The following is a 20,096-nucleotide window of genomic DNA, read 5'->3' as shown; positions in this document are numbered from 1 at the left end:
CTAGAGGTGCTTTGACAAGAAACCTACTGTCCAAACTAGAAGATCTTAGGTTCATGCCCTAGTATAGTGCTGTATATATTTCTGCAAGGAACCAGTTTAACTATATTATTACTTGTCAACTGATCAACTCAGATAAAACAACTGAATACAATTTTTATGATGATGACAAAATAGTTTGTTTTATTGCTGTGTTTTTGACATTCAGGTATGGGGCAATTGTGATGGATGACCAGAATAATGATGGAAGCTTAGGATACACTGTATTACACAACTGTTCCTGTCAACATGCTGCTCCTACATTTATCAATTTGATGAATTCTGCAATTCTCAGGCTTGCAACTCATGACACAAACATGACAATTCAGACACGCAACCACCCCTTACCAACGACACAAAGCCAGCGCTTACAACGTCATGTAAGCTAATTTTTTATTTCACATAAGTGGGTATTCTTCAAGCATCATGATACATGATCCAGTTAGTATTGATAATGGGTATATGTTGGGATTCAGGATATATTGCCTTATTATATTGCAATGCATTTGTAGTTTGTGTTAGTTTCTACTTCTATGGTTCTTATTTTTCGTAGTTTCACATAATTTCTGACTTGTATGCTAATCAGCAATATTAAATAATATTGTGTTAATATGGCAATGCCCTTTACATTTGTACCAAATCTATGTTTTATTGTCCCCTCTATGCGCTTCAGAAAATTGAAGATTTGATACTGTAGATGAAATTCTGTAGGACCTGGATGCCTTCTCTGCTGCAGTTATTGTCAATATTGCTTTCTCTTTTATACCTGCCTCATTTGCCGTTTCAATTGTTAAGGTATGTTGTGTTAAACTGCTTCCAACTTGTCGTCTTTTTAATTTAGTATTTTTCTTCCTCCTGAAACAATCTATAAAAGAGAACATTTTCTTTATTCAAGATTCCCATAAGTTTCTGTTGTTGCGATCTTAGATAAATTGACAAATTTCATTTTCAATTTTTTTGTTTTCTATATGAAGTCCATATTTTTCATTTGACATGTCATGAATTCACTAGAGTAAACTTCTTGCTACAAGAGTGTCCAAGATTAATGACATTCTCAGATTTCTTGTGTCTTAGGCTAAACACATGTAAATTCTTGATTGGTACAGGAACGTGAAGTGAAAGCTAAGCAGCAACAACTAATCAGTGGGGTATATAATGTTTTCAAAATAGAAAGCATTCAATGAATACGCTTTTCTATCTCCTTTTGAATATTAATCTTATTTTGAACTTGCTAATCAGGTTTCTGTCCTGTCATATTGGGCTTCTACATTTATTTGGGACTTCGTGAGCTTCTTGTTTCCGGCCTCTTTTGCCATAGTTCTCTTTTACGTCTTTGGTATGTTTCCAATTCATTATTCATGATGATTAATCGTTATCTGCATATTTAATTTGCTATGGTAATGAACATTGACCTTGATCATGAACCCAACTCTAAAATTCATGGTGCTATGGTGGCTTATTTATTTATATCTTTCTCAAATATGCAGAGAGATTGGCAAGTTTTGCTTACTTGATCTATCTTTATTATTTTGTTTTCTTAGAATGTGAGTTTGGACCTAACTCAACCCCAAAAGCTAGCTCATAGGGTGAGGGTTGTCCTCACGTCCAACACTTTTGGGCTTGGTGCGTGGATGACATGGTGGGTGGCCTGTTTAATAGATCTAGGAAATAAGGAAACAATCCTAATGTGAATAAGGAAACAATCATATCAGAATGTTATCTTAACACATATCAAAACCATATCTCAACATGTTTCTTTTTCTAAAGGAAATCTTATCATTTGGACTTGTATTATTTCTCTCGTCAATAAAATTTCTTCTTTAATTGGGGAGGGCAAACCTTGGTCCAATTAGGTTGCTGCTTTATGACCTAGAGGTCCTGTGCATTGAGTTGCCCTTTTTATAAAAAACAAAGATTGTTTAGGTATTTATTCATTGTTTTAGGTAATTGCTATACAATGTTATATCAAATGTAGTAAGTGTTCTAATTTATATTATCATGCTTATCTTTTCATTGACCATTATATGCAACTTTTTCTTTGTATTTTTTTTCTCTTCTATTTCTACCTTGGAGGGTTTCTTATTTATAGCAGTCAGTTTTGATTGCCAGCACCACGCTAGTCAGATGTGCTTGTGGAGGATGTTGAACAGGTGCTGATTGGTTGTTGTATTGAGACTGAGATGAGTACTGATGTACTGAGATTGGTTAGACTGCTGACTAGGATATGAATTAGGATTCTGACTGTGATACTGATTGGGCTGAAGTCTGAGATTGATTCTGATCGGAGTATTGGTTGGGGTAATCCATTGGTTGAGTGAGAACATAATCGTCATCATGCCTATGATGGCAGAAAGTAGCCAGGTCATATTTGTGACAAATATGATACTGCACATTGAAGTAGCAACCTCTGCCGCAGCCACCACCACGAGAGAAGTTCTGGTCACCACCATGAACGGAGTTGAAAAACCTATTTCCACCATTATAATTGTTGTAGCTTGAACCAAAGTTTGACGATAAGCTAGACTGACCCTGAGAAACATAAGCTTGTGGATTTGTAGAGGCAGAGTCGCTGGAAAACGCTTGCATAGAAGAATTAGGGCTAAAATTAGGTTTAGCAGCTTCGGCAAGATTAATTGAAGCAAGTAACGAAGCAAGAGCTTTCTTGCGAGAAATATGAGTCTCGTGAGCAAGAAGTAGAGTCGCGACTTCATTGATATAGAGACTCAAACTTTCCATTTATGAACGTAACAAGAGATTCAAACTCATCAGGCAAACCATCAAGAACTATATCAACAAGTTCAGATTCAGAAACATGTTCTCCAATTGATGAGAGCGAGTCAATTATGGTTTGATTACGAAACAGATAATCAGAAATTGAGCTATTATTGAGAAAGATGGTATGAAGATCGTTGCAGAGTTGATGCTTTTTCGCATGAATAATAGAGTAAAAGTGCGTATGAAGTTTGTCCCAAAGATGCCAAGAAGTTTTGCTTCCGACGAGTCATGGAAGAACCACACCAGAAATGGTGGATTGTAGCCACGAGAGGAGGAGCTGATCTTGTTGCTCCTAGAGTAAGAACTCGGGTGAAGTAATACCGGCATCGTGATAGGCAATGGTGGTGTATTGCGGTGGAATTTGAGGCTCGGTGAGAAGATGTTAAAGGCTATGGACTTTGAGCACATGTTCAACCTGTTGACACCATAGGAGGTAGTTGGCGTTCTTCAACTTCTGCGAGATTGAGTGTGAGAATTCTTTTGCAGTTACAACAGATGGAGAAGCTAGTAGAGTGCCATTTTTCCCTGGCAGAGAAGGATTGGAAGCGGAGGGCATGAAAATTCTAGGGATTGAAACAAAGCTCTATGATACCATAAATGAATCTTGAGAGAGAGAATAAATAAAACTGCATTGAGGTGAAAAGATGATATTATTCAGCCCAAGGAATGAACAGTTTACACCTCAATTTATGTAGACAGTTACATAACTGCAATTGTCAACTAACTCTAGTCAGTTAGTGACAGCTGTTAAACAGCTGTCCTAACAGTTAACTAACTAACTATAAACTCACTACTAACTATAGTTTAATCTTTACATATTGGGAAAAACCCAAGTCACACATCAGCTAAAGATAAAGCCAAGTAATAGTATATAAGTGAGGGGCAACCCTCACCCCTTGAGCTAGCTTTTGGGGTTGAGTTAGGCCTAAACTCACATTCTAAGATTTTAAGATGGTATCAGAGCTTATTCAAGTTTAATACAAAGGGTCACCCACCATTGTTATCCACGCACCAAGCCCAAGAAGTGCTGGAAGTGAGGGGGTGTATTGGAAAAAACCCAAGTAAAGATAACTATCTATCGAGTAAGTATACTCTTATAATCTTTAACAAAATATGTGGGCCTTTTTGTATTAAGTTTAACCTACATAATTGGGTTTATCATGGGAATGGATCCTCTCATGGGATTTTCATGTCACTGGGCCAAGTAAAGAGAGAGATAGAAACAAAAGTGAAGAACTCACATGAGAGAATCTATTCCTGGTTTGTAGAGATATCTATAAAGGATATTAGCTCCCATTTATTTGATTGATCTTTAAGGTCAACATTTCCTTGATATAATATTAGAGCCTCCTTAACTGCTCCATGTTGTGTTTTTTATTTGTATATACTTCACATTGGTCAGTTGTTTCCTTCCTGATATAATATTAGAGCCTCCTTAACTTCTCCAAATCTTGACCATTGTCTGCTTCATCAGTGTATTATTTTAAATATCAGGACAATATAATGGTGTGTTTTATATATGCATATTATATGTGCTTCACACTGAAGAGACTTTGCATGACGTGATATAATATTTGATTTCTAGGACATCTTGTCTCTGATAAGTCAAAATTTTGACATAATTGGTCATTTAAATATTAGAGCCTTTCAACCTGCCCTACCCCTAAACTTTCTGTTACCAATAAATAAATAGATAAATAAATATTAGAATCTTCCTCACTAGAGTTTTCAGGTTGTTGAATGGGTGTGACTGTGGGTAGTTTTTCGATAAATTGAGAGAAAAACAGAGGAAAAATAGAGAAGAAAAAGGAGAAGAACAAAGCTGATTCTATTGATCTGAAAAGTTAGTTAGAGGTAGTTACAATTCAAGAATTTATATACCTCTATACAACAGAACTAATTATAACTAACTGATCCTATTGAGGTGCAGTTAGAAAAGCCCTTGTACTCCCTGAAGTACTGACTAAGATGAAATGAATGCTGATAGCAAAAGCTAATAGTCCTTACAGTAGTTACTCATTATAGAATGGGTGCTGTTACAAAAGGCTAACAGTCCTTACAAACAAAATACAAAACTGTTTTCACAGTTATACAATGACATATACTGATACCCCCCCTCAAACTTAAGGGGGAGAGTTTTCAATGGAAACACTCTTCACATTGAGTTTGCCTCTCAGAGCCTCAAATCTTGATGTAGACAGAGGTTTAGTTAGAATATCAGCCCACTGATCTAGAGCTAGAATATGAACAATTGAGAGCTGCTTGGCCAAAACTTCTCTCTCACATAAAACACATCAATCTCCATGTGTTTTGTTCGACAGTGAAAAACAAGATTGTGAACAATAGAAACAACACTCTGATTATCACAAAAATTACCGGAGTAGTGAAAGAAACTTGTAACTCTGTCAGTAGAGTATAAATCCAAGTCAATTTAGTGAAAGTTTGAGCAATGTTGCGATATTCAGCTTCAGTACTAGACCTGACAGTAACCTTTTGCTTGTGAGACCACCAAGAGACTAAGTTTGGACCAAGAAAAAATGGCAGTCCTTGAGGTGGAGCGCTTGTCATTCACATGAGACGCCCAATCAGCATCATAGAGTGCTTGAACTGTTAGATTTCAACTTAAAACCATTTGGCACTAAGTTGTCCAACAGATATATAAGCTGCACCTCAAGAACTGAGGCAGACGATGTGGGACTTCCTAACACCCCCCTCCACAGATGCCTACCAATACAGGCGAGCTTACTAGAATAGGCAAGAACTAAGATGGGCTATAGGTTTTGATACCATGTTAAACTCAGAAATTAGGATGAAAACTGTGTCCTCTCCTCTAGAGAATTCTCATTTAAATAATATGATACAATCTGATATCTAACCTTGAAATTTGCTAAAAAATTATATATGGTAACCTACAGCTGGGCTAAGTAATTAAGGATATAATTACACAATTATAGCTAAACAATCATACAAGATATGCTAATTTAAAGGGCCAATAAATCTGCACAAATAATGACAAATAATCTGCTTATCAATCTTATTGATAGAATAGAGGCAACAAAAGGTGGAGAAAGGTTAGGACTTAGGCTAAAATAAGAATCAACATTTTTTGTGGAATTAGTGGAAGAAGGAAAAAGATCAGCATAGGGAAATCTCAACTCATTAACAGAACATCCTTAGATATGTAAATTCTACCAGAGGATGACAAGCACTTGTAACCCTTGTGAGATAAGGAATAACCCAGAATCAAACACTCTTGAGACCGAAAATTGAGCTTGTGTGTATGATATGGCCTTAGTAAAGGAAAACAGGCACACCTAAAAGTTTTAAGAAAATGATAATCAGACTCTTTATTAAACAAAGTAACAAAAGGAACAACAAACTTGAGAGAGGGAGTGGGAAGCCTGTTGAGCTGTGAGAGGGTAACCTATGAGCTTTACCCATCCAACAAGAAGAACAAAACTCGGTGATGTTTTTATTCAGTTGAGAAATATTACACTGTTTGAGAACAATTTTCATTACATGATCATTAGGATGTCATAACCTAGCATGCCAAAGATTAAGACTAGTGGAAGAGGTAACACCAGAATTTGAAACAATATTAGAGGTATGATTGACAGTAGCAGCTGAAGTAGGAAACTTAGCATTTGGAACAGAAGCAGAAGTGGACATCAGCAGAGAAGGATTGCCTTGAAGCTTGAGGTTGTGAAAAGAATAGAGTCCATCAACACCAACCACTCCTTGTAGAAGAATTTTATTGGTCTCCTGAGATTTCACAAGATACAAATGAGGGTGAAACAGAGTTGTCTTAGGCAAATTGACTCACACTTAACTGATTTTTCGAAATTGAAGGAACATGTAACAACTTATGAAGCTTAAAGGTTATGGCAGTGTCATTAGGAGAAACAAAAATTGAGGAATCGGAGTTGGAGATACTTAAACCTTTACCATTGCCTATGAAAATCTGCTTAGGTCTATCAAAATGAGTAAATTGTATATTATTTTGAGAGTCACCAGTAACATGAAAACTGGCTCTAGAATCTAGTATCCAAGTGGAGCCAGATGCATCATTACCATGAGAGGAGGAGTTTGTGAGCATGGCATTGGGCTGACTGGGACTAGGAACAGTGGACTTAGCATTGGGATTAACCCCAAGTATTGGAGGATCTGGTTGAACCAGTAGAATATGGGATAGGTTGCAGCGTGGTGGGATCAGAAAAGGTTAGGGACTCATGGCTGAAAACTGATATCAGTTCTGAAAAAATGACAGACATTAGCAGTGTGCCACCTCTAGTAGAATATGGGATAGGTTGCAGTTAGAAAAACCCTTGTACTCCCTGAAGTACTAACTAACACGAAATGGGTGCTGTTAGCAAAAGCTAACAGCCCTTACAGTGGTTACTCATTACAGAATGGGTGCTGTTAGCAAAGGCTAACAGCCCTTACAAACAAAATACAAAACTGTTTTCACAATTATACAATGACATATACTGATAATAGTGATCATAATATGATTCCTGATTCACCACAATACTCCCAAGCATTACCCCCCTTGGGGTTTCTGTCTTACAGTAGCATTGTTTTCAATGCTAATTATTGTTTATTGAATCTTATTGTAGGTCTGGATCAGTTTGTTGGAGGGGTTTCTTTGTTACCAACAATCCTCATGCTTTTGGAATATGGACTTGCAATCGCATCATCAACTTATTGCCTTACATTTTTCTTTTTTGACCATACCATGGCGCAGGTATGAGGAGACCTTGTTTTCTTATTTGTTAGCTATCACTATTATAAATACTAAGATATTCACTTGTCTTACAGAATGTGGTTCTCTTGATCCACTTTTTCTCTGGATTGATACTGATGGTTATCTCATTCATTATGGGACTCATGCCATCAACAATGAGTGCCAATTCTTTTCTTAAGGTACACCCTTTATTTTTCTTCTGGTGTTTGCAGCATGAGTACTTCGCCCTTACTTGGGCTAATTCTTTTTCCTGTAAAACCAAAAACAGGAAAAAAGGTTTTAGGGCACTAATTTAAAAAAAAAAATAATGTTTAGGGTTTCTATTATAAGTGGATACTAAAAATAGATCAGTTTCTTTGTATCACATGTGATCAGTAATTGTTAGAGTATTCTTATTCCCACTAAGTGTAATGATTTTTACTTAGTCATAGTTGTCAACTGCAAGCTGTCAGTTAACTGTCAGTGAGCTGTCAGGTAGTGTAATAAAGCATCAATCTAAATCAATTCATATCTATTTATAAAAACTTCGTATCCCATTGTCCAGAGGCTCTTCGCTATGCGAAGGTATGGGGGAGGGATATTGTACGCAGCCTTACCCTTGCATATGCAAAGAGGCTGTTTCCGGATTCGAACCCATGACCAACAAGTCACCAAGACACAACTATTTATATATGAATTAATTTATAACGTAAACAAATTAAGAGCTCTGAATCAATAAAAACTGAGAATATTGATTCACGAAAAAACAAATCAATATTCGAAAAAAAAAAGATTATTAATTTTAAGATATGAGAAAGGCTCCATTGTCGAATTCAGACCTAACCATTAATCGAGAAGTGATGGGAACGACGAAACCTGCAAATACTTAAGATTTTATTAAAAACAAATCTTAATGATTCATTAGGTGGGATGGCGGAAGAAACCAAAAAGCAATCCTTTTTTTAGGAGTTGTGCCCTACATTACATCTGAATTTGATTGATAATAAAAGAGTAAATATTCGCCCGTGATAATTTTGATTTTATTGAATTTTTTTTTTATTTTTGCCAATTCTATTTATTCTTTCTAATAATAAAAAATATTCTAATAACTAATAATAAAAAGGAAAATAAAGATTCATTAGAATATTATAAATAACAAATAATAGAACAAAACAAGATTCTTTAGTTATATATGTAAAACAAAAAGCTAGCTAGAAGTTATTAACCATAGTTAGTAACTGTTTGAGTCAGTTTTCTGTTAGTCACTCTATATATAGAGTTGACACAGTTCATTGTAACTTGGCTTAATCATTTAGATCAATGATAAAATCTACTTTACATTTTCTCTCAAATTCTATCGGTAATAGATCTGGATTGTTTATGTTATTTAGTGAATAGTCATTATCATGGGTTGTCACTATTATTATAGATATGAAGAGGGATTGCAGGAACTTTTAGTCAAAAGAAGTTAGCTACTAGGATAAGTGTGACACCCTCTACCCCACACACACATATGTATAATAAAAGGATAAGAATGCGGAATTAATTGAAAATTTTAAAACACATTTAAATAATAACATTTTAAAAGGGTAAAAGGTTCACATTCGCTCAGTGAAATCATAATAGAACTTGTTCAAATACTAATAAAATCATCTCGACTCAAAATAAGGCTGCTCATTTTGAATGAAAAGAAGACACACTAAAGTGGAAAACATAAAATAACTATATTATTCTTGGAATTATAAATATGAAATAAAATTCTATGCCCTGATGTCACATTTATCAGAGCATTTTCCTGGCACAAACTAAACCTCTCCATCTTTAGCATGAAACTCATCATATGCTGGCTCACTTGAACCAAAATGGCATTCAGCCCAAACACAAACACACATCGGAAATGAGTTATCACATTCTTATATAATAAAACACTAGAACATGTGAAACATATAATACTTAGAGCTGAATTTATATAAACAACATCACTTCACAAAATCACACATATTATTTACACTCACTCAAGTTCACACACTCTAAAAAATAACATCAAACCGCAATTGTTAACTCAATGAAAGTCAAACACAAGTATTATGTAACAAATACACTAAACTTAAGCCTACATGCAATATGGTATCATTTTTCAGTGAAAAATTTCGTCGGTGCCTAGGAGTACATGATGGGACATGCCGACGGGTAAGTCAGGTCACTCTCACTAAGTGAAATCATAGGGGGATCATCAGGGTCATTTTGTTTTGCGAGAATGCTCCAATCATGTGGGATCAACACAGACTTAAAGGAGCACTCAAACCGAATGTATTTACCCCCAAGGCCTAGACTCCGAGGAGTCCACCAGGGCCTCTCCCTTCTGATTCAGGTCCAATCCAAAAAATATTTTAACATACAGACTCTACCTATGAATTATGCAATACACACAACTACTCAATTGTTTACAAAATCTCAATTATTTTCAAAATTATTTTAACTCGTTGCGCCTAAATTATTAAACTCGTCGGGTTCCCACCGCGAAACCCATCACAACTCATCGCGCATTAACTTGTCACCCTTAAAGAGTCTTACAGTTGTGTAATTGCATAATTCATAGTTCACAACTCAATACATACAACATCTCTACACCCGTGTAATTCACAATTCATTACATACCAAATGGTTATCACTTACACACAATCTCAATCACAATTTTATAATCTCAATAAAACAGTTTATCACATCTCATGAATCATACACATATCACTCAATAGTAATATTTACATAGCGCAAAACACGTATAAATTAAATCGAACTATATTGTTTTCAATGAAAAAGAACTTCTACAACAATTAATTTAAAATGTAGCAAAAGTAATCACTATTAAGCAATAGTTTCTTGAACTTTATTTTATTTATTATTTTTTTAATGTTTTTAGTGTATATATATATATATATATATATATATATATATATATATATGTGCAAAACCGTACGTGGTCACCTTCATAAGCGAGATATGTATTGTATTTCAACAAACTGGTACAATACATGCGGTACATAAATTTTGATTGCAAGCCAAGGGAATACAATTGTTTGGGCAAACCTTTAATTCAAGTGATAGCAATTTACTGACAATTCGAAAACAGTGGTAAATGCACAAGTGTAAAACAAAAAAAAAATCGTAATCGTTAATATACACAAAAATCAAGTGATAACAATTTGACAATTCACCCGCTTCAATAAAAATATTATGTCAATATACACTAAACAAACAAAATCACAGAAGTTTATGATAATAGATATCACACTCAATTTAGCATATGAAATATTCAATTGAAAAGGGTTCATGAATTAAAAATAACCCAAAATTGATCATCTAGAGATCCTTATACATGTTCATTCTAATCCCCAAGTGTGAGTAACTCATCCCTTACCTTGATGTAATCGTTCAATTCCGTTAGCAATGGTGACGTTTCTAGTGCTCTCTAGATCTCCTCCTCTAGTTGCTCTGTTAGGATTTTGTGCGTCAGAAGAAGAAAAAATAGAATAGAAGGTGTTTTTGTAAAAACTGCTCTGGGTTAAAAGTTAATTTATATAATGGGGAATTGATGACCTAATTTATTTATTTATTTTATTTAAATGAAAAACCCAAAAGGAACGGCTGTTACAATAAGCATAATTGATGTCTTTGGGATAAATATTAATGTCATTTAGACTGTATAATGTCACAAAGTAAAGGAACACTGTTGGCAATGTTAAACAACTTGTGTTTTAGCTGCTTGAATTGTTATTTGTTCATTCACTGTGGCAAACACTGCATAATATGCATATTATGTTCTCTTTCAGAATTTTTTCAGAATATCTCCTGGATTTTGTTTCGCTGATGGTCTTGCTTCACTAGCTCTTTTACGGCAAGGAATGAAAGATAAAACAAGTGATGGGGTGTTTGATTGGAATGTTACTGGGGCTTCCATCTGTTATCTTGCTGTTGAGGTGCAAGTCTTTTCGTCTAACTTTGCTGCTTTTGTGTTTCTTTTGAACTGAAAAGTAATATATAAGTGGTTTTGTTAACATCAGCCCTCAGGTCTGATTTTAAGAAACTAAAACTAGAAGGTTTTTATTAGGAAACAAATCATTTATTACAAAGGAAATACAAAAGTGTAATAAATGTTTTGTTTCTCAATAATGTTAACAAAACCCGTATATAACAGATAGATATCAAACACACATAAATTGGGAAAAAAATATTTTGCTCTAGCTAATCCATTTTTTTCTTGTATGACAGAGCTTTAGTTACTTTCTGTTGACGCTTGCACTTGAAATGTTTCCTTCTCTCAATTTGACTTCATTCATGATCAAGAAGTGGTGGGGAAAAATTAATATCTTCCAGCATAATAATCCCTATTTGGAACCTCTGTTAGAATCATCTTCCGAAACTGTTGCTATGGACTTCGATGAAGATGTAGATGTGAAAACAGAGAGAAATAGAGTACTTTCAGGTTCCCTTGACAATTCCATTATCTACCTTCGCAATCTCCGTAAGGTATTTCCTAGGATTATTTACTTCAACTTGCTTTTTTGTAAATAAAAATGTTTTGCATTTGAAGCCATTGCCTTCATGCTAAATTATAGTGATATTTTCTGAATTTAAGGTATATTTTGAGGAGAAGCATCATGGGAGAAAGGTTGCAGTAGATTCATTAACTTTCTCAGTTCAGGAAGGAGAATGTTTTGGCTTTTTAGGAACAAATGGAGCTGGAAAGACCACAACTATTTCTATGCTATGTGGTATATCTTATTCCTGATCGTGATATTGAACTGCATGTCATGTGTTAAGCCTGTCTTTGGCTAGAAAACTTAGTTTTTAATCAAAACCTCTGAAAATCTGTGATGTTTTCTTTTTTATTTATAAATTTTTGAAGATAGAGGAGAGACGTACAAATGTGAGAGAATGAGAAATAGTCAATAACTAAAGAATTCAAGACTAGGAAGGAAAAAAAAAAACTAAGGACAAGAAACCTGCAACATAGGAGGCTCGTGTATCTGTAAATGTAGTAGACACCCCCCTAAAAGACAATCAGCTGAATACCACAAAATATGTAGGAGAACTGCACATTCTCAAGAGACAACTGGCGATCATAGAGATTTTAGTGTTTCTTTCAACTGACAGACCAAAGAAACACACATTGAGATTTTTTCTGGCATCTTTACTGGTAGCAAATCCTGTAAAATTATCACATAGCATCTGCTACAGATTGTTGGGACATTCTTAAAAAGGGAGAATTGAATATTATTCGATGTGTTTGCAATACAATCACTAATCTGATTCTATTCAATTTACAACAACCCCCGTAAGTTAATTTGATGAATGAATACTGACCATTCCCAACTTTCCAGTAAGTTGTTGGCATCTCGCTGTGGGAGGTAGGCTGTAGCTATAAGATTGCCGTCCAGCTTCTCTTTGCTTAAGTATCTGTCAATTTCAATGTTTGGTTCTGTCCTCCTGTGCAGGGCGGGGCCTTACCTTTTATAGTCAGTGCAATGCTCCTCCCGATTATACTTCATGGAAGGCTTCCCAGACGAAGATGGCCATCTAGTGGAACTTTTTCTTGATACCTGAACCATCACTTGCACTAGAACTGCCTCCATCCAGCATGACTGATCTTTGAGTTTGTTCATCCCACACTGTGTAGAACACCACTGACAGAATCTGAACCTGTATAAGGCTGTCCTTAGAATTCAGGCCAGAGAGAAACTTAAAGATTCTCCCTCACTCAATAAACTCATTCAATGTAGCAGAGTTAGTATTGTACATCTCATCTTCAAACTCTGGTACTGATCTAACTCAATCTACAACCTATTTAGGGTCCCATGGTAGTTCTTAGAATGTGGGTTTGTGCCTAATTTAACCCCAAAATCTGGCTCATAGGGTGGGGGTTGTCCCCCACTTATATATTGTATTTTGGCACTATCTCTAACCATTGTGGGACTTGGGTTTTTCCAATACACCCCCTCACGCATAGACACTTTTGGGTTGGTGCGTGGATAAAATGGTGGATGACTCATTTAATGGATCTAGGATAGGCTCTGATACCATCTTAGAATATGGATTTGGGCCTAACTAAGGCCCTAAAGCTAGCTCATAGGGTGAGGATTGTCCCCCAATTATATATTATATTTTGGCACTATCTCTAGTCGATGTGGGACTTTCATTTTTTCCCGATAGTAGTCAATCACCAAGAGGCTCCCTCAGTGTTAAAGATCTTGCTTTTGACCTCATAGCTGGCAGCAGGATCCTTCATGGAGTATGCTTGGGCAAGGTTTTCCTGAATTTTTGTAGTAGTGGAGAAAAACATTCCGGCTCATCTCCGGAGTCATATAATGCCATAGTCAGGTCATAATAAGGGAGTCTTCATTGTCCCATACTTCAAATTTGGGTCAGCTTTGGCTAGATCATATTCCTTACTAAGCTTCTTACACCCTTTGACAATAGTATAAACCAACTGGGCTAACTAAAGATAATTACGACCATCGAGTTGCTATGAAACCCGCAAGGTTGGGGGATCATTGGGACCCAAGGACTAGAAGTAGGAACTCTTTTCTTCAGCCATGGCCAAAATGAGCAGTGGTGGCATTCTATTCAAAGAAAAAAGGTAGGGATTTCAAACAACCGCTAAATGGGTAAGGTAAGAGGACACTGTTTGGATACTGATTTTGGGGGGTCGCTAGCAACCCTTTCTGTGGTGTAGGTGGTGAGTGGGCAGCGCTAGAAGGTGGTGTGCGGCTTACCATGCCAGGGAGAGGGGTGGTGTGTATCAGATTTAGAGAACTGAGAGAACAGAGAAAATAAGAGAAAGTATTGAGAACAGAAAAAAAGAAAAACTGATATTATTGATTCTGAAAAAGTTAACTTTTAATGCAGTTACAAAGGAGGTATTTATAAACCTCTAGCCCTTGAAACTAATCACAAACTAACTAACAACTAACTAACAGAATTCTGTTAGCAAAAGAAAAGTAGTTAGCTGTCTAACTGTCCTGCAATAATTGGTTGTAATTAATTATTTTCATACATTCATTCTAATACCTACCCCCCCCCCCCACCACACACACACACAAACCCAAGGGGAAGGTTTTTCTACAGAAAAGTGCTTCACATTGAGTTTGTCCCTTAGTGCTTCAAATCTTGTTGAGGAAAGTGGCTTGGTTAAGACATCTGTCCATTGATCTAAGGCAGGAAGATGCACAACTGAGAGTTGTTTGGCCAAAACTTGTTCTCTTACAAAAAGACATCAATTTTCATATGCTTTGTTCTACTATGGAACACCGGATTGTGAGCTATGGACACTGTGTGACACCCTCTACCCCTCACATATATATTAATAAAGGAATAAAAATTCAAATATTAATTAAAAGTATTTTTAAAACATTTTTAAATACAAGCTTTTCAAATGGGTAAAAGGCTCACATTCACTTTCTTCTACATCATATTCAAACTTGTCTAAATAAATAATAAAGTCATCTCGACTCAAAGAAAGTCATATAAGTCTCATACAATTAATATAGAACCTATATCCTAATGTCACATCCTATCAGAGCGTGGTGTTCCCGTGTCCTCTAGCATGAGGTTCTTCATAGTCATCCACCTATTCATCTGCTCCCCCGAACACAAGTTCAAGATCATCACAGGATCCAAACACAACAACACACAGGGAGTGAGTTATCACATTCCTAGCTAATAGAGAAACAAGACAATTAAATATACGTATTATATAAATGAGATACCACTTGCTTAAACATAGCTCACGTAACTTCACCACTTCGTCATTCAAAATTCACTTTTCAATTATCAATCACATTACACAAGAATCCCACACTTCGATCAAGATATAATAACACATCAATTAGCAAGCATATGCAATAGTTATGCTAAGACTCAATTCTATATGCAATGTGGTACCATGTCAGTGAAAAACCACCCTGGGGCGCTTAGGAGTACATAACAAGACACACCACACAATGGGTTTGTCAGGTCACTCTCACTAAGTAAGATCATAGGGAGACCAGTCAGGGTCACGATGTTTTGCGAGAATGCTCCAACCATATGAGATCAGCATAGGCTTAAAGGAGCACTCAAACCCGGTGACCCCCAAGGCCTACACTCCGAAGAGTCCGTCAGGGCCTCTCCCTCCTGATTCAGGTCCAACCCCTAAAATAATTTTTTTTACATGCAGACACTGCTCATGAATTATACAATACCCACGACCTTACACTCGTGTTTTAAACACGTTCAACACAATTGCGCTACGATTTAACACTGGTTCCTAAATAGGAAACCTACATTTTCTCTTTAACACTGCGCATCAACGCTTTTCTCAAGATAACGCTGGTCGGGTATTGTACAATTCATAGCTTACAACACAAGTAATTTCACATCAAGTGTTAACTACACACTTATCCACAACTAGAACTCATTCACAATTTCACATCTCATAGTGTCACAATCCACCATCACATGTTTACACGTATCTCACAAATTAACACATGTTCAACTTTACACTTATACTCAATCTCAATAACAATATTATAATCTCAAAGCAACATGTTATTCTACAATTCATCACATACTCACAATTTGAATTATCATTTCATATCCTCCATATAACAATTTATATAAAAGACTATCACAACATGAGGACTAAAACCCCTCAAATAATATTACACAATTATATACATATCATAGGTCCAAATATACAAATATCAAGAGCACAATTTATCAAGCAATTTTCATCAGGACATCAATATTTTATTTATAATCATAAAGGAAAAATTGCAATTTAACAAACATCCCAAAAATAAAATCCCAATTTAATCCTCTAAGGATCCCTACACATGTTCTCACTAATCCCCAACTGTGAATAACTCATCCCTTACCTCTAAGCGGGCTCACGTGTCTTCAGCCAGCGATAGCAACATCTCTAGCGGTTCCCGGAAATTCTTTCAATTATTCATCCAACTGCTCCGATAGAATTTCCAAACGTCAGAGAGACGGAGAAGAGATTGAAACCTCCACTTGTACTGTCTTCATACGATTCCTTTTTCTCCCTCCACGAATATTATCTCGCAAATCCCAACGGTGGAAGCGTGCGGAATTTAATTTCTAACAACATATCCAAATTTCACAATAATCCAACGGTTAACGAAACCGGGATCGTAGTTTTACCAAGACAGCTCTGGGTTTCTGCGGGAAAGAAAAAGGCTACAATGCGAAGGGTTTTTCTCTCAGCTCAGACATGATATCGAAATTCCCAACGGTGAGAATGCTAGGAATTGTGTTGCGAACATGATACTCAAATTTCACGACGATCCAACGGTGAACGGGTTCGAGATCGTCGTTTTTCTGAGACTGGTTTGGTGGGCTGCGGGAAAAAGAAAGGGTTTTGAGAGGAGAAGGGGAAAAACGAAAATGAGGCCAAAAGGAGGCAGCTGACTTAACATAACTATTTATACCTAGGGTACTCAGCCTATTATTTGCTCTATATTTATTTATTTATTTATTTATTACTAAAAATCTTTTTAAATTTATTTACGAAAATTTGGGATGTTACAATTTCACCCCTCTTAAAAGAAGTTTCGTCCCCGAAACTTGCCGAAAGATCGAGAAAAAGATATCACGCATATGATTCTCAATATCAAGATGTGTGTCTAGTTGAAACTCTTTTTCTGTTACTTTGATCACAAGACTCCTCTGCACTTAACTATTAAATCCGGTGATACTCGTTTACTCAATGATAGTATTACATAAGTAAGTCTTCTCACGAGAGTGACATCTCAACTATAATAGAATGTGAATGACATACTATTTGGAGTAGAATAATATCATAGGAGACACTAATGACAAATTGAAAAGAACAAACAAACACAAGGAGACGTGACTGATCACATGGTCGACTCTTTTTCGAACATCGGACGGTTCAAGAAAGATAATGAGTTTCGAGACTCTCACACTCTACCAATCCTAGTTCATGATGACTATCGAGAATACATGATTTGCCTACCCTTGAGTCTAAGCCTCTTCCTTCAACATGATCTTTCTCACTTTCGTATACTTGACTCATAACTCTCACTTAGGTTCAAGAATGGTAACGATTCAACTCTAAGGTTGCCTACTTGATACTAACTGTGTGCTAATTAGATAAGCAATACAGATTACTCCCTACTTTTGTAAGTTTGTTCACCTTGAGGTAATCTTCACACATTTATGCTCATCATGTCACCCTATAACTTTGCACTTGAAGTTGAGATTTCAACTGTTGTTTACGATATCTAACTCTATAACTAGGACACTAGTCATATCATCGGTTTCCTATTCAAACTCTAACTACTAAGCTAGTTCTAACGTTTAAAACTAAACTCACAACAAGATTCTTGAGAATTTTACACATCTCTTTTATCTCGGATTCAGCTCCAAAGATCCTCACAATGTATCAAACTAACGGTAATGTCTCCCAAAATATTATGGTGAACCCCATGGTTACCTATTCCAACTCACATATAGGATAAATCTTTTCATAAGTCTTAAGTTGTCAAGAAACATTGATCACTATTTGTCCTCCTACAAGCACTCCTCTAAACTTAAAAATTATTTCAAATATTTTACTACTCCAATAAGGACCTACGCGACTAAGATAGCACTCAACAATTTACAGTGGTCGACTTCTCTATGAACTTATGGCTTACTCCTTACAAGGATCTCACTCAAAAACTTAAACTTACTTAAGTCATCTCCAGCAAGCATTAAGGTTAATCCAATGAGTCCTAAAATAACCTTTTGGTTCGACTACTAGTTAAGAGCATTTCATCTTAATCTTAGGTTTCCTCTCATCTCAAAACAACTTCTGTCCAAGAAGGATTTGTAGTTATCTTTCACCTAGACGTAGCATACTTTAAGGGTCATCTTCATCTAACTAAAATGCATAACAAAACTCTTAGCTCGGAACATGATGTCCAAGGGTCTATAACAACCTTATAATGCACATCATAATTCAACTTAACTGGAAACATACTAAACACTAATCATCAAAACCACAACAAGAGCTAACTCAGGGTGAGAGATCCTATCACGCATTCCACAAACACACATAGACATCAATCATATTATGACATGACCAGGTACACATAGAGGTCACAATAGGTACTAAGGTATTTCTTAAAGCATCAACAAACTTTTTCCATATTAATGTAAAAAGAACTAATATTTATCTTGCTAATCATACAACTATCATCAATAATCTTTTAGGTCACCTACCTTATGCAAGAACACTCACTCTTGAATCCTTCTATGCTTAACAATTAATGTCTTACTAACTACCTTACTCTCTTCTTAAGGTTCCACATTAAACCTCTTAACTATACTTCATAACTTTTCCAACTAGACTATGTTCTCCAACAACTCTACACTAGATATTTCCCACGAACTACGGTTACAAGTTTCTATGGGTACTACACTTATAAGATTCTCAATCTTGCACTTAGGTGGTAACTAAGCATATCCTCAAGGAACACAGGTACACGTCTTACTAAGTTTGACTTTCGTCTATAGGTAACAATGATCATGTCTACTCAAGTATTTCCTCTCAAAACATCTTAACATGATTGTCAAAGGCGAAGTCTCTCTTTATTCGTATTAGAAGTAACAACAAGAAAGATTATCAAGCAGTTTAACTAGACATGATTGGAAGATGAGCAGCCAATAATAAGATGAACACTCGATTGATTAGGAGACAATAATTTTAAATCAAGAAGGATCACTCATCTAGAATCAACAGTAGATACTCCAAATGAATTCTAGAAACGAAAACATAATCACAGTGTACGCACATATGGAGATATCAACTATCACTTGATCGTGACAGAAACATCAATAATCCAATTATTTGATGTAGGCTCATAACACAAACAATGAATTATACTCAAGCTTGCAAGTGAAATCGAATTACTCGACTTAAGTACGCAACACAAAGAATAGTTTACACTAGAATAAAAAGGTATGGTCAAAAGAGTATTCTATATAAAATATATCTTGATACGAGTCCTCGAACTATAGAGTATCAACATTGCTAAGAACAAGAAATCACGAACAACCATACTATCTATGCAATTAAGGCAAAACACCATACTACTAACATACCCAGAATTATAAGGTTCTTATAATAAGTATACAACGTACATATAAGAAGTAAGAATTTAATAGTTAATAAGGATGTATTAAAGAATCACAAACTTCAACTACTACATTCACGACTACACACAAAATAAAGTGAGTTAAGTAGTCATGCGTTTACACATCAAGAAAGACATACTCATCCAAGACATATATATGGTTCAAAAGGTTTTCACAACACTAATCCACACATCAAGATAGAAATAAGTTTATTAACAACATACAAGCAAGAAGATAAGGGCTCATTAAAGCATTATCCATCAGTATCAAGGCTTCTTGCATCACCTAACGGCTTACCATAATGTCGAACCGCACTTCACAAATTATAGAGATGGCCAGTCTCATAACTCATGACTCA

At 35.7% G+C, this 20,096-nt stretch overlaps 1 protein-coding gene across 1 annotated transcript in view; it reads left to right on the top strand.

The window, feature by feature from the left end:
* Nucleotides 1-20,096, top strand: part of LOC114406710 (ABC transporter A family member 1) — a 62,590-nt gene that overhangs the window by 25,679 nt on the left and 16,815 nt on the right. Inside the window, exons 23-31 of the mRNA XM_028369485.1 lie at nt 206-416; nt 748-831; nt 1,143-1,184; nt 1,276-1,372; nt 7,428-7,555; nt 7,630-7,734; nt 11,365-11,511; nt 11,804-12,061; nt 12,171-12,306. Coding sequence (XP_028225286.1) covers nt 206-416; nt 748-831; nt 1,143-1,184; nt 1,276-1,372; nt 7,428-7,555; nt 7,630-7,734; nt 11,365-11,511; nt 11,804-12,061; nt 12,171-12,306 — 1,208 coding nt within the window. The remainder of the gene's footprint in view (nt 1-205; nt 417-747; nt 832-1,142; nt 1,185-1,275; nt 1,373-7,427; nt 7,556-7,629; nt 7,735-11,364; nt 11,512-11,803; nt 12,062-12,170; nt 12,307-20,096) is intronic.

Source organism: Glycine soja, chromosome 3 (genome assembly GCF_004193775.1).
Source record: "Glycine soja cultivar W05 chromosome 3, ASM419377v2, whole genome shotgun sequence".
In the NCBI taxonomy this organism is placed as follows: domain Eukaryota; kingdom Viridiplantae; phylum Streptophyta; class Magnoliopsida; order Fabales; family Fabaceae; genus Glycine; species Glycine soja.
Note: the sequence above shows the minus strand (reverse complement) of the source record. Positions and strands in the feature narration are given on the sequence as shown.